The sequence below is a fragment of the Colobus angolensis genome, unplaced genomic scaffold (genome assembly GCF_000951035.1).
Source record: "Colobus angolensis palliatus isolate OR3802 unplaced genomic scaffold, Cang.pa_1.0 Scaffold5, whole genome shotgun sequence".
Taxonomy (NCBI): Eukaryota; Metazoa; Chordata; class Mammalia; order Primates; family Cercopithecidae; genus Colobus; species Colobus angolensis.
Genome location: NW_012118487.1, coordinates 34,310,119 through 34,325,055, shown reverse-complemented (window position 1 = coordinate 34,325,055; position 14,937 = coordinate 34,310,119). Strand labels below are relative to the sequence as shown.

The following is a 14,937-nucleotide window of genomic DNA, read 5'->3' as shown; positions in this document are numbered from 1 at the left end:
TCACTTCTCCCTCCCCAAGAGAATCACTGTTTACTGTCATGAATTTGGTCTGGGTACTTTTAGTCCGTTTACAGTTTTACGTTCATATATCCATCAACAAAATATTGACTATTAGTCTGTAACTTACATAAATAAAATCATACTTCAGTGTAGCCTTCTGCCTCTTGCTGTTTTCACTCAGGTTTTGTTTTGTTTTGTTTTGTTTTGTTTTAATTATTTATTTTGAGAGTGAGTCGCTCTGTCGCCCAGGCTGGAGTGGAGTGGTGGGATCTCGGCTCATTGCAACCTCCGCATCTCGGTTTAAGTGATTTTTCTGCCTCAGCCTTCTGAGTAGCTGGGGTTACAGGCATGTGCCACCACGCCCGTTTAATTTTTGTACTGTTAGTAGAGACGGGGTTTCACCATGTTGCCCAGGCTGGTCTCTAACTCCTGGCCTCAAGTGATCTGCCTGCCTTGGCCTCGCAAAGTGCTGGGATTGGCGTGAGCCACTGTGCCCGGCCTACTCAGTGTTGTTATTTTTACCTTTACATCTATGTGAAGATGTAGTTCCATTCCTTTTAACTGTTGTTTTCAACATAGTAAACTTTTAACCTTAGTAAAAAGAAAGGGTGGTGAGGTTGTGGAGTTCCTGTTTGAATGGCGCCTTGCATTTGTCAAGCATGCTCACGCGTGCCCACGCGCCCTGTGAGAAGGGGAGGGCAGGTGTCCCAGTTCTCACCGTCATCTGAAGACTCAGCCTCAGAGAGGTTGCCTGGATCCTTTGACACCACGCAGTCAGTAGCGCAGGCTTGAACGTGGGAGTTCTTCCCCCAGATCCCAGTGCACTCCCCACCTCATCTCCTGTTTTCCTCACGGGCTCTTCTACGCGATGAACACAAGCCATAGAGAATTTCCTTCAGCCGCCTGCAAGCTGTACCATTTCTTCTGTCTTCCACCAGCAGTGACACCTTAAAAGAAAGCCTTGTCTGAGAGACTAGTGCAGTAGCAGCCATGAAAACATAGAGGATGTGCCTGCATGTATGTGATTCCGCTCAGCAGTTCGCTGCGTTTTCCCTGTCTTGTCTCGCTCAGCCTTTTCAGACATTGTTGTCTTAATGGCTCCCCAGAAAATGTTCACACCACTGATACGTTCTGTGCATGTGCATCTACCACAGAAGACTGAAGGTTAGCCTGATAATTCCAGTGTGGGATTTTAAAAATGGAGGCCGGGTGCGGTGGCTCATACCTGTCATCCCAGCACTTTGGGAGGCCGAGGCAGACAGATCACTTGAGGTCAGGAGTTCAAGACCAGCTGGCCAACATAGCAAAACCCCATCTCTACTAAAAATATAAATATTAGCTGGGCGTGGTGATGAGCTCCTGTAGTCACAGCTACTGGGAGGCTGAGACAGGAGGTGAAGGTTGCAGTTAGCCGAGATCACCACTGCACTCCAGCCTGGGTGACAAAGCGAGACTGTCTTGACAGGAAAAAAAAGGGGGGTACATTAGTTAAGAAAAACTGCAAGTGTGTCTTTTGCTTCAGGCAAAGGCTCACATTAGTAGAATGATGAAAATTATTAAGTATTGCTGTACAGTAGCATAGTATGCAGTGTTGTGTTTGAAGGTTATATAATAGCAGGAAAATGTCCCCAATGTAATAAATGGTGTAAAAAAAAACAAAAGACAATGTATATATGAAATACGATTCCAATTTTATACATATACACACACACATAAAGGAGATTGTAAAGAACTTTGGGAGACTGAGGCAGGTGGATCACCTGAGGTCAGGAATTCAAGACCACCCTGGCCAACATGGCGAAACCCCACCTCTATTAAAAATACAAAAATTAGCTGGGCGTGGTGGTGCATGCCTGTAATCCCAGCTACTCGGGAGACTGAGGCAGGAGACTCGGTTGAACCCAGGAGGTGGAAGTTGCAGTGAGCCAAAATTGCACCATTGCACTCCAGCCTGGGCAACAGAATGAGACTCCGTCTCAAAAAAAAAAACAAAACAAAACAACAACGAAAAGAGATCGTAAAGAAATACACCTAAATGTTCATAATTGTAGTATAATTCCATGATTCATGTTTAATGTTTAATTAGAAATTAAATGACTAAATGTGTGAATATCAAAGTGAAAAATCAGTCATTATGCGTTAATGATATTAATAACCTGTGCATTTTAATACCAAATATACAGTTGAAGTATACTTTCTAAAACTTGTGATAATGTGTTTCTTTTAATGCAGGAGATGGTGTTTCACAACATGATTTTCCTTCTGAAGCTCCCATCTCCTTGAATCTTTCTCATAACATCTGCAATCCCATGTAAGTTTTTTGTTTTCCAGCTTTTACAGTATGTTTTGTGTACTGTGTTTTCTACCAATTAGTGTGTTTCTTCTTTGTAGTTGGTTCTGCAGGTTAAAATATGAGAACTTTTTAAAGATGCAGGAAAGTACAATCTGATTTTATTAATAATTCAGGAGTGGTGCAAATAAACATAGTTCATGTGGGAGAGTCTCAGGTATTGCTGTTTTTTTCAGACAGGTAGCCACGTTAGAAAATACCTGATTTTCTGAGGCCAGCTGTGGTGGTTCACACCTGTAATCCTGGCACTTTGGGAGGCCAGGGTGGGAGGATCTCTTGAGTCCCGGAGTTCAAGACCAGTCTGGGTAACATAATGAAACCCCATCTCTAAAAATAATTTTTTTTTTTTAAGTTAGGCATAGTGGCACACGGCTGTATTTCCAGCTACTCTCTGAGGCTAAGGTGGGAGGATCACTTGATCCCAGGAGATGGAGGCTGCAGTGAGCTATGATCACACCACTACACTGTAGCCTGGGTAACAGAGCGAGATCCTGTCTCAGAAAAGAACACTTTATTTCTGAATGTAGAAGGAGGAAGCAGTAGTTATTATAAAGATGGGAATCATTTACCCTTTTCTAGGCCTTGAAATAAAACTAAGCATTGATAATTTAGGAAATGTTGCAAGAACCCGGTAGATGCATGTTTACAGTTCCGCCCTATGGTGATTTCTGCAGCACTGGACAAAACAAGTACGTTTTACTGAGTGAGAGAAAAGGAGGGTGGGTAAGAAGGAGGAGAGTTCAGTGTGAGAAATGAACTTGGTTTCTTAGGTGCCTCCCTTATATAGGTGAGAGGACAGAGGATGCAGTTAAGTGGGTGAGTTTGTGAGGAAGGAAACTTGGCTAGTGCACAGGAAAGCTCTGCATGGGTTTATCGAGGGGAGGTTGTCAACAAAGGAGTAAGAATTGCTGCTAGCTGCTGATGGGTAGATTTAAAACAACAGGTTACCATAGTTACGTTAGTTAATTTTTTGTTGTTGATTATGACAAGACTTTGCTGGATCTTGGGAATTTAATATTCCTCAATTCTTTTCTGGCTGTGTAACTTTACATCTTTTATATCTGTGTGTTTCTTGGGGAAGACTTCAATTGAGTGAAAACTCAATCAGACGTGGTTATACAATATCAGTATTTCCTTGTGCCGAAAAAAATCATTCGTTCCTCCTTTGCTGTCGTCCCCACAGGGCTGTGAATAGTCTCCCACAATATGCAGAGCCCTCCTGTCCCACCCTTCCTGCCAGGCCCACAGGTGTTGAAGAAGATAAAGGTGAGATGCATACCTCTTGTTGCAGACATCAGCCAAGGGTTCTGTGCTATCTGTATTCCTGGCTGATGAGTTTGAGAAGACAGAGCAGGCGGGACAGGGCTGTTGCCCCACCAGCCCCCTCTCCAAGCCACACGTGCATACATCAGGAAGGCACCTGCTCTGTGGACGGGCATCAATACTGAACCCCCTCCCTACAGCTGAGGCACAGATGCCCCATGCCCTAGAATCATCCCAGGCCCCTCACAGCAGACTCCTGATGCGTTTAGTTCACCCTTCCCTAGTCAGAGATGACAGAAAAGTACAGAAGGGAGATGCGTGGCCCAAGGGAAGGAGGAGGCTGATTGGGGAGGGTGCCTAGGCTGAGGGTGCAGCACCTCACCTGCTTACCACTTTTCCTGGCCTGCTCCCCTTCCTTCCCAACTCACTTTGTCTTAGAAGCCTGTTAATTCAGCCTCAGCAGCCTTGGGGACCCGCCTTGCTCAGGCATCAGGGCTGAGACCTTCTGCCTGTGGAGAAGGCAGTTGCCTGGGCACCTAGAAATAGGAGTGGGTGGGAGAGAAACCTCTCCTTCCTGGGGGGCTCTGCTGGGAGGTGAACTCCAGTCCTCCCTCATTTTTCTTCTCTTTTTCCTCCTCTTCTGCCTCTCTTTGTCTTTTGTTTCCTGTTTGATTCTAGGGCTTCTTTCTTGCCTAACGTGGGTCAGGAATTATGGCAGGATAGACCTGACCTTCATTCTCTGTGTCTTTAATACACGTACTTGCTTTTAGTCATAGAATTTAATGCTGAATTTAAAAGCTGCTCTGCACATTGGAGAATTTTAACCCTTGAAAGCGAAAGACTTTATGTTGTTCCTTGGATAAATTTTGGACTTGTGCAGTTATCAACAGAAATAGTGAATCTAGTGACTAGTCCATTAAAATAAGTGTTTTCAATTAAAAAAATCTAAAATTCAATAATCCATAATTTGCAAAGGCAAGATGTGGGGGCAATTTAGATGGTACTGCCTTTTTTTCTGTGGGGTAATAGAGAAAGGTAGGATTTTAATGGTGAGGAAAAATAAAAACTCAAGAGCATCTGCCCTTCAGCATATGTCATTCTGCTTTGCTGGCAGTTGGAGATTTACGTGCAGGTTGGTGTCTTAACCCAGGTTTGTGTGTGTACTTCAAGTGCCTTTACCTTGGCCCCACTGACAGAGTACCTCTTGTCCACAGTCTGTTGCCTGCAAAGCCGTGGGCCCATCACCTTTGTAGTCCCTCACAGCCATGTTTTCCTTCTTGCCCAGCTGAAATGACCTGATGCATTGTTACAGTCATTTCCTCGACTCCTCTCCCTTTGTTGCTTTATTGCAAAGCCCCAGCCATGGTTTTTCCCAGTGCCGCACCTGCTCCACCTGCTCCACCTGCTCCTCCTGCTCCTGTGCAAACAAGTGAAGCTGGAGAGCAGCATTCTCCATGCCAGCTGTCTCTGTGGATTCCCCACCACCCACTTCACATAGTGCCTGTGTCCTCCCGCCCTGCCCCTCTGTCACCACAGTTCCAGTGCCTCCTGCCTCATTCTTTTACTTGATCTTGCTTCTTGCTTTACTGGAAGAGAGAGTGAAGTCGTTAGAGGCCTTCAGCAAGCTCCCACTGCCCTGTCCACCTGCCCACCGTGTCATGCCATTCTCCGCCTCTCTCCTATTGCAGCCTGAAGAATTGTCAGTGCAACCCTTCTCTCCAAGGGTGTTCCTGCAGATTCCCTCCTACATCATGTTTTTCTCTAATAGGCCATTCTCATCAGCACACAAATCTACTATAATACTTCCCATCATTAAAAATTTAACAATAACCAAAACTCTCTCTTGACTGCCTTCTTCAGTGGCTGCTCTGTTTCTCTGCCCCTGTCGTTAGGAGACTCCTTCGAAGAATTATCTGAGTTGCCCATTCAAATTCCTCTCCTCCTGTCCTCTCTGGAAACCCCTGTAATCTGGCTTTTGCCACCATTGCTTTTTTGAAACCGTGCTGTTGGGGTCCCTGGTGATTTGCACATTGCTGAGTGCTTGGTTAAGTCTTTTCAGTCCCCATGTTGACCTGTGACAGACATTGGACATTCTGTTCTGGCTGGTAGACCTTAGGTTCCTGACCCAGCTTCTCCCCATCTCCCCACCTCATGACCCTGGAGGCCTCCAGAGAGCAGGCCTTGGTGCTCTGCTCTTCTCTGTCTGTGCACACTTTCTTGGTGATCTCATCTGCTTTCAAAGGTCTGAGTCTTTCTTTGATCCAGACAACTCCCAAATGTATATGTAGGAGACACTCATTCTATTGTGTTGGACTTTAAGCAAACGTGTGCCTTGCCCCAAAGGGAGACACTCTTCCTTCTGAGACTTTGCATAGCAAATGCCCTTGGAAAGACTGGTCAGAATAAAGGAGCCAGTGCTGCTTCTAGTAAGAAGTGCTAGTCTTCTAGTAAGAAGAAGTAAAGAAGGTCTTGCTTTACCTGCAAGACCCAGGGAGAATTGTCTCACAACATACACACCTCTTATTTCTACGTAGCCTTGGCTTCTGGTAGATTTTCACATGCGTACATCATTCCATAAGCAATTCTTAATTAATCTGACCAAGAGAAGGTGGAACCAAATCTGCTTTGTCTGTCTCATACATTTATTAACAGCGGCTGTCCACAGGATCCTATACAGCAGGATGAGGCCACTTTGCAGTATTGACCTCAGCCATGCCCCAGAGTCTCAGACCCAAGCAGCTGAACAAATCCCATAGACCACCAGGGTCTACCTTAGAGAGCCAGACGGCTTTCTCTTTAAGTTTCTGTATTGATCTCTCCACTTGGCCAGAAGCATTACTCCAGGTACAGCAGGATGTATTAGTGACTGCATAGACTGCACCTTGGCCTGCGAGGAGAACATCTGGCGCCATTCTGTCATTTGTAACAACCATGGCCAGTGAGTTGAGGCTGATCCAAATGCCTTCCAGGTGCTGTCTTCCATCACTTCAGCTAATATCAGCAAATTCCATACCAGCCGTTTCTAACTGGGTAGCTCCCTCCTAGTGATTACTGCCCATAGGATGTGCATGAACCAGTTATCCTTCCAGGAAGCTTACTTTGTGCCCGGTGTGTGATTCTGGAAGTGTTGCCATGTCTGGGGCAATGATGCATCCAGGCAACAACAATGGCAGCCTGGGTGGTGCAGACCTGATCAGTATCTTGATTCCAGCTGGTCTCAGTGGAGAACAGAAGGACCTCTATCTTGAGTGGCTCCAAGGTTTAATCGGAAGCCAAGATCCATTTTCACATTTCAGAGCCCCAGAGAACAGTGTCTTTAATCTGCCCATCTGTTGCTTTCCAAGTGGCAGACCAAGCACCTAAGCCATTGGCAATAGCCTAAGAGTTGTTTACACCTAGCAAGGTTCATCAGGGCAGAATTAGCCAGAGCTGTGGAACCACTTTGGGTTCTGCCCACTGATCAAAATGGCTGTGTTCCTTTTCAGTTCTGCATGGTGGGCATTGAGGTGGGACAGCTGCAGCCTCGCAGTAGATGCTGTCTGATTTCAGCCCGACCCAGCCATCAGTGAGCCAGGCCCAGGCATTTAAGGGAGCCCCTGGGAATTGAGGGCCCAATAAGCCATCAACTTCACATCAGGAGCAGAGTGGGAGATAAAGTTTCCCTAGTGGGGTAGCTGCCATGTTTCCACATAAAGCTGAAATATAGCTGGGGCAAGCCCACTTCATGAGCACCAGTCTCTTTGCATGAGTTCCCCTGAGCCCCAGGGGGATGACTCAGACAGCCCTAGATGGATGCCACACACAGTGGGTTGTGCTACAGGAGAAGAACCCTGAGCTTTGGGATGCCAAAGCTTTCATAATAGGCAACAAGCATGCTCCTTTGCTCCAGAAAGAGACACTATATGTTCCAAGGCTTTTGCTTAGCTAACATCTATGAAAAGATAGTCCAGGAGAAAGGTTGTCAATGCCTCTGCTTACAAGATGTGCAGAAATGGGAGAAATCCCTAGAGCCTTGTGTCCAAGAAGTCACTCTATTCAAAACTTTCCAGTACCTTCAAAGTAAATGCCTAAATTCTTCAAGGGGCCCACAGGCTCTGTCTTCTCTGCTCCCAATCAGCTCTCTATGGCCTCATCGCCTACTCTTTCCCTTTCCCCTCTCCTTCCTGGCTACACTGGTATCCTTGCTGTTGGAACTCCCCAGGCACACCTTGCTTCAGGGCTTTTATGTACTATTTCTGCTGCCTGGAATGTGCTTCCCTGTACCCACTGGGCTCACTTCCTCACGTTAGTCATGTCTTTGAGGAGCTGTTTTCTCAGTGAGGCCTTTGACCATCCTATCTTAAATCATTGTATTTGGCCAGGCATGGTGGCTCACGCCTGTTATCCCAACAGTTTAGGAGGCCGAGGTGGGCGGATCAGTTGAGGCCAGGAGTTTGAGACCATCCTGACCAACATGGTGAAACCCCATCTCTACTAAAAATACAAAAATTAGCTGGGTGTGGTGGTGTGTGCCTATAGTCCCAGCTACGCAGGAGGCTGAGGCATGAGAATCACTTGAATCTGGGAGGTAAAGGTTGCAGTGAGCCAAGATGGCACCACTGCACTCCAGCCTGGGCGACAGAGCGAGACCGTCCCAAAAAAAAAAAAAAATGCTGTATTTGCCATCACAGCACATACATTATCTGCCATGCTATGCTTCGTTTGTTGTTTGTCTTTGCTCACTTGAATGTAACTTGTTCACTGCTGTATCCTCAATATCTCTAATGGGGTCCTGCAGAAAGTAGTTCCTTAACTATTTGTTATGTGAATCTCATCTTCTTATCCAGGTCAAGAGACAATCGGACACTGTCTGAAGAAACGGTCAAAACAATATGCCGTATTTCAGAATTATATCCTGAAATTATATCCCAAAAGGAGTCAGTCAGCATGTGTGGGTGACATCAGGGAGTGTTTTCTGGAGGGAAGAGCAGGCGCAGGAAGGGTAGGATGAGGGCCAGGTGAGGACAGGGTGGACTCAGGCCTTGTTCTCTTCCGTAGGTCTTTACTCAGCTGGAGACCTGTGGCCCACTCTGCCGGTATGTGTGACAAGCAGCTTAAACTGCACCCTGGAGAACGGCGTGCCTTGTGTGATTCAGGAGCCGGCCCCGGTTCATAATAGGTACAGCTTCACTTCTCTGATTGGTGCCTTGCTTAGTCTAAGGGCTTGCAGTTGGAATTTGAGTTCAGTTTCTTGGGGTTTCCTTACAAAAATGAGGGCTAGGCTTCTTCCTTGGTGTACCTTAGCTGTGCGTTTCCTCCTGCCTTTTAGAGTTGCACTGGGACTAAACTAGTCTTTGAGAGAAACATGAAATAAAAGAAAGAAAGCTGATGACAGTGTCATTATTTTTTAAAAATTGAAAAGATGATTTATTCATGTATTAGAGGCAGATTTGGAAAAAACACTTGTAATTCCTAACTCCTAGCAGAGCAAAGCTGTTCATTTTTCTGTGGCATTATTCTTGAACACACTTAACATTGTATTCATTTGTTTATTTATTTTTTAGAGGCAGAGTCTTGCTCTGTCACCCAGGCTGGAGTGCAGTGGTGCAGTTATCGCTCCCTGCAGCCTTGAACTCCTGGGTTCAAGCAGTTCTCCCGCCTCAGCCTCTCAAGTAACTAGGACTACAGGTGTGTGCCACCATGCTGGGCTAATTTTTAATTTTTTTTTTTTTTTGTAGAGACAGGCTCTTGCTTTGTTGCCTAGGCTGGTCTTGGACTCTTGATTTCAAGCTGTCCTCCTGCCTTGGCCTCCCAAAGTGTTGGTATTATAGGCAGAAGCCACCACACCTGGCCCACATTTAACATTTTAAAAGATCAAATAATTTGAGTATTGAAAAATAGTTGCACAATGGCAGTTTCTCAAATTTGCTATCTGTTGACATGTCATTCAGTTAGGGAGTCTTAAGAAAATGTTAGATATTTAATCACAGAATCCATTTGATGATTTTCTTGGTTCAGTTTATTACAATAGTATTTCCTAACTCATTGCTATAATAAGAATCTAGGTGGCAGTAGGGATCAAAGTATAATGAAGTATAGTCTTTATAGTTACGACTTCTCTAAGATGAATGTTGGTCTTGCTCTGAGTGGACATTTTTAATAGAACATGTTTAAGTCCTTCAGATGTGCACAAAGACACTTAAAGGTATTCCAGCTGTTCTTTCACAGTGCTGATAAAGCCACGGCTCTCTATTCTGCCTCTAGACTTAACAAGTGTGCTCCTCGTCCAGCCGTTCATCCTGCAGATGGTGTGTCATTAGTGATGAGCATTTAGTAAACCTTTGATTCTGTGACTTGAGAAAGTACATGTTTATTTTCCAAAACTGGGGAATTCACAGTGATTAGGATGCTAGGCAGTAAAATCATTTTCTGTTTTCTTTACTTGATATCTTGACATCCTGTTTCTGAAACTAGACCGCTTGCTTTTTTGGCAGTTTCATTGATTGGAGTGCAACATGCGAAGGCCAGTTTTCCAGCGCATACTGTCCATTGGAATTGAACGATTACAATGCCTTTCCAGAAGGTAAGGGCTCTTTAGACAATTCCAATGCCATTCTTTTATTCTTAAAAGCTCAAAGCAGGAAGTGTGTGGACTTAGAAGAATGTACCTTTTAACAGTGAGCAGACTTTGAGAATGAGCTTGCAGTAGACTGCCGAACGGCTTCCTGTGGATCCAATTGTGCACTGATGCCATGTATAATTTTATATGACCCTCAGAAAGCCCTCAATTTGGGGTGTTTGGGGGCTTCAACAATAACCCTAATCCATTTAGTCCTTCCAGTTAGGTAGAACTAGGTAATTTGGATCCATGTAGATGTAACATTGTTGGTTATCCATTGGGAGGCTGGAGCTTTAGCTGCTTGCGCTTCTCTTTAGGCAGTCAGTTCCCATGTGAAAGAGAAACATTGGCCTGCATCCTATTATGTCCTTAACTTCTCTGCCCATGGGTGGTGCTGCAGAAGGAAGGAAAGGAGCTTGGAGGGGAAATTGTGGAAAATTGCAGATGCTTGGGCTCAGGCATCTGTAATAATAAAAAAATGAGAGCTGTAGGATTTCCCTGGTCAACTGGAAAATGCTCTATTGTGCACTACTGTTGGATCATGGTTTCTTATACTAGAGCTGCCTTTTCAGGGAAGGACTGTATCATTCTTATCTAGATTTTGATGCATGCATTGCCCCATGCTCACCACAAGGGGGTGCTTAGGGAATGTTAATTATGATTGTGAGGGTCTGTGTTCATAATGTTTGATGATACCTAAGGAGTCCTTGGTTTTGAATTGCTGTATCAGCCCATACGATATATGTGTAGGTGGCTGAGGTTGGCATGACAGGTAATAAAAACATTTTAAAGACTGGCAAGAACCTTGACACTATTTAGATCTCTAGTAGTATTTTAATGTATTTTGTGTAATAGAAAGATTCCCGTCAAGTGATCAAATAGAGAAAAACAAGCCCGGAGGAAGACCTTCCACATTGAGGGCTTCCCAGGTTGTGTGATCAACAGTTTTAATCTTGAGAATGATGTTGCAACAACTCTCCTGGTCCACACAGACCCAGTATTTATGTCTGTAACTTGTCAATAGTATGGTGAGGCCTCAAAAGCTTTTTTGCCTGAGAGTGAGAATTCAGTTCTCAGTGAAAATGTTTACCTGTGATGAAATTCTCCCATTCTTTGTAGAAAACATGAACTATGCCAATGGCTTCCCTTGTCCTGCAGAAGTTCAGCCAGACTTTATTGATCACAACTCTCAGTCTACCTGGAACACCCCACCCAACATGCCTGCTGCCTGGGGACACGCCAGTTTCATCAGCTCTCCGGTGAGTGTTGCGCAGCCTGTGCTGTGAACCCCTGGGCAGCTCTGAATTGTTTCCAGTGCTTCCTTAATCCTGGTCTCAACTAGCTTTAGCGTTGGGTTCAGATCAGCCAAAGCCTGGCTTGCTTCTTTTAGATCGCAGAAGCCAGAGCTGGCCGCCCTCTGAAGGAAACTGACATGTAATAATCAGATGGGTGGGATCTCACAGACATTGATTGACATTCTGGCCACCCCAAATGAATAAACATCCCCAAATACACCAAGTCCTTTGTAGATAAAATTGAACATGGGCCAGCCCTCTGCGACACAGCTGTCTTTATGTGGACTCACTGATCTTTACTTCACTGATAATGGATGAAAGTCCCAGGAAGGTCAGTGGGTGGTCAGGGTTCCAGAGCTCCCTGCCTGTGAGCACACCCTCCCTGCTCAGAAGCCCAACGGCTTCTCCTTTCACATCCGCTTGACACTCGTTTTTGTTTTTTTTCCAGATAAAGGGTATTTGGCCTGTGGGTTCTTCCCTGGGTTGCAAATAAGTTTATCCCATTAGATGAGGGTTTCACAATCCTCCCTTGGAGAAAAAATGGTGTTAAAGCAACCCAGATTTAAATTGAGAGTAGTCTAATAACTTCTAAGTAACTTGATACCGTTGTAGTCTTCACTGCTGTGTATTCACCTTTCTAAGGCCCTTTTTTTTTTTTTTTTTTTTAATTTATTTTACCTTGCTCATTTATGCTTCAGCCCTACCTCACAAGCACCCGAAGCTTGTCTCCAATGTCTGGACTTTTTGGTTCCATCTGGGCCCCACAAAGTGATGTGTATGAAAATTGCTGCCCCATCAACCCCGCCACGGAACATTCGACCCACATGGAAAACCAAGCGGTCGTGTGCAAGGATTACTACCCGGGGTTCAACCCGTTTCGCGCCTATATGAACCTGGACATATGGACTACCGCAGCAAATAGGAATGCAAATTTCCCACTGTCTAGAGACTCGAGTTACTGTGGGAATGTGTGAAAATAATTGGAGTTTTAAACAATGTGAATAAAGAGGCTTGTGTTTTGATTACTAGTGTAAACTGGTTATTGAGATAGATTATGACATTGGTGGATATTTTGGCACTTTTATATGAAAATAAATTTTTTAATGAAATCTGGGTGCTCTATTTTTTTTAACTCCTCATAAATCAGTGGTAAAAGCAAAGCATCCATATGTCAGAACTTTCAAAAGTCAAGAAGTGTGTCAGATATGCCAAATGTTTTAAATCTGAACAAGGGGGACTACTTTTTTTTTTTTTTTGGAGACAGTCTTGCTCTGTTGCCCAGGCTGGAGTGCAGTGGGGCAATCTTGGCTCACTGCAACATCTGCCTCCCGGGTTCAAGCAGTTCTCCTGCCTCAGCCTCCCGAGTAGCTGGGATTACAGACACGTGTATGCTACCATGTCCAGTTAATAGAGATTTTCAGTAGAGACGGGGTTTCACCGTGTTGGTCAGGCTGGTCTCGAACTCCTGAACAAGGGAGACTTCTAAGAAGGTAGGAGTTGAGCAAGAAATGGCCGCTATGGTTTTCCTCCCCCTGAGCATCACAACCATCTGGGGAGCTTTCAAAAAATGAACTTGCTCAGCAGTTGAGAACTGCTGGAAAGCCCAGCTTAACAAGATGCTTGCTTGGGCGGACTCTGCCTGGGGTGCAGCGGGGGATTCTTTCCAGTCCTGGTGTGTTGCTGGGATGAAGCAGAGAGCCCTAGAGCTGTTCGGCAAGGGCTATTCCTCTGTCAGGCCAGTGCTTGGGGGCAATGACAGCAGCAGAATCATTCTGGTAAGTGTGTGGTTTCCGTCCCAGTGAGCAGGCTGACCCTGAGTATAGGAACTTAGGGGAGGTTAGGTGGCTGATGCATGTTTTCCAGACCAGTTTGTATCTGCTTGTCATTGATCTTAGAAGTCCATATTATGGTGGAATTATCTATTTGCATGTGTAAACTTTGAATATGTTTTTAACTTTCAATAAAAAGTTATTTTTACATTTTGTTTTGTCTTTATATTAGAAGTTCAGTAGGCGTGATTTGTGAGTGGAATGCAGGGTTTGCTTGCTCTGAGTTTATTTCTCTTTGCTGTGGTTGTGTGGAGGCCTGAGACAAGTGTCTTGTAAGCTTGGGGCCGCCCTTCTGCACGGAGAGCCTCCAGGCAGGTACCGCCTCTAGAAAGTCCTGTTGCCAGGTTAGAATCCTGATCTGCATGAAGCAGACACTCCCCTCCCCCACCACCCCCAGTTATTTTTAATTGAATAACAATAACAATAAGTTATTTTTAATTGAATAACATTAAAAATAATTAGGTTCTAGGCATATAGCCAAAAGAATTGTGAAAGCAAGGACTTAGATATTTTCGCACCCAGGTTGATGGCCGCATTGTTCACAATAGCCAAAAGATAGAAACAACCCAGATACCCATTAACAGATAATGAACAAAGTGTAATGTGTCCATACAAAGGAGTATCATTCTGCCCTAAAAGAGAATCAAATTCTGATACATGCTACACTATGGATGAACCTTGAAAACATTATGTAAATGTAATAAGGCAGACACAAAAGGACAAATAATATGTGATCCCACTTCTATGAGGGATCTAAAGTCAAATTCAGAGACAAAGAACAGTGGTTGGCAGGGGCTGGGGGAGGAGGGAATGGGGAGTTACCGCTCGATGGGTGCAGAGTATGTTTGAGATAATATCAACATGAAGTTCTGCAGATGGATGGTGGTGATGTCTCCCATTCCTACTAGAGAGAGTGAGACATTAAATGTTATTCTGCTTCGGTGCTATTGTTGTACTTTATTTTTCTACTTTCATCGATCCTCATTTCCCTACCAGGAAAATAGGAGAAAGCAAAATAAGATTTTATTGTACTATATATACAAAGGAAAGCAAAAATCTCCACTTTTATTGGAATATTATCTTTAGCCCTAAGACTAAAATAATAGGGAAACTGGAAGTTTTTTTTATTGGAAAACATTTACTGGGTACCTCCTAGGAGCTGTCCCCGGGACTGTGGATACAGCAGAGAGCAAGACAGACACGGTCCTGCTGCTAGGTCACATTCCAGAAGGGGAAGGTTAGGGAAGAAAAGGTTCAAACAATATTTCAGATACTGATGCATGCTGTGAGTGCAACGAAATGGTGATGTGATGAACTGGGGGAGGCGGCAGCCGGTCCTTCTGAGTGGTCAGGGAAGGTCTCTGTGAAGAGGTACATTTGAGGTAAAAATTTGAATAGAAAGAAAGCCAGAGGCCAAGCATGGTGGTTCACATCTATAATCCCAGCACTTTGGGAGGACAAGATGCACAGATCACCTGAGGTCAGGAGTTTGAGACCAGCCTGGCAAACATGGTGAAACCCCTTCTCTACTAAAAATACAGAAATTAGCTGGGAGTGGTGGCAGGCACCTGTAATCCCACCTACTTGGGAGGCTGAGGCAGG

The 14,937-nt window shown here is 44.7% G+C and overlaps 1 protein-coding gene across 1 annotated transcript in view; it reads left to right on the top strand.

Annotated features, from left to right (window-relative positions):
- The window catches only part of KIAA0922 (KIAA0922 ortholog), a 170,202-nt gene extending 157,587 nt beyond the window's left edge, over nucleotides 1–12,615 (top strand). The window contains exons 29-34 of the mRNA XM_011959776.1: nucleotides 2,233–2,311; nucleotides 3,534–3,616; nucleotides 8,651–8,771; nucleotides 10,087–10,175; nucleotides 11,331–11,470; nucleotides 12,205–12,615. Coding sequence (XP_011815166.1) covers nucleotides 2,233–2,311; nucleotides 3,534–3,616; nucleotides 8,651–8,771; nucleotides 10,087–10,175; nucleotides 11,331–11,470; nucleotides 12,205–12,480 — 788 coding nt within the window. The 3' untranslated portion in view covers nucleotides 12,481–12,615. The remainder of the gene's footprint in view (nucleotides 1–2,232; nucleotides 2,312–3,533; nucleotides 3,617–8,650; nucleotides 8,772–10,086; nucleotides 10,176–11,330; nucleotides 11,471–12,204) is intronic.
- The last annotated feature ends 2,322 nt before the right edge of the window (nucleotides 12,616–14,937 follow it).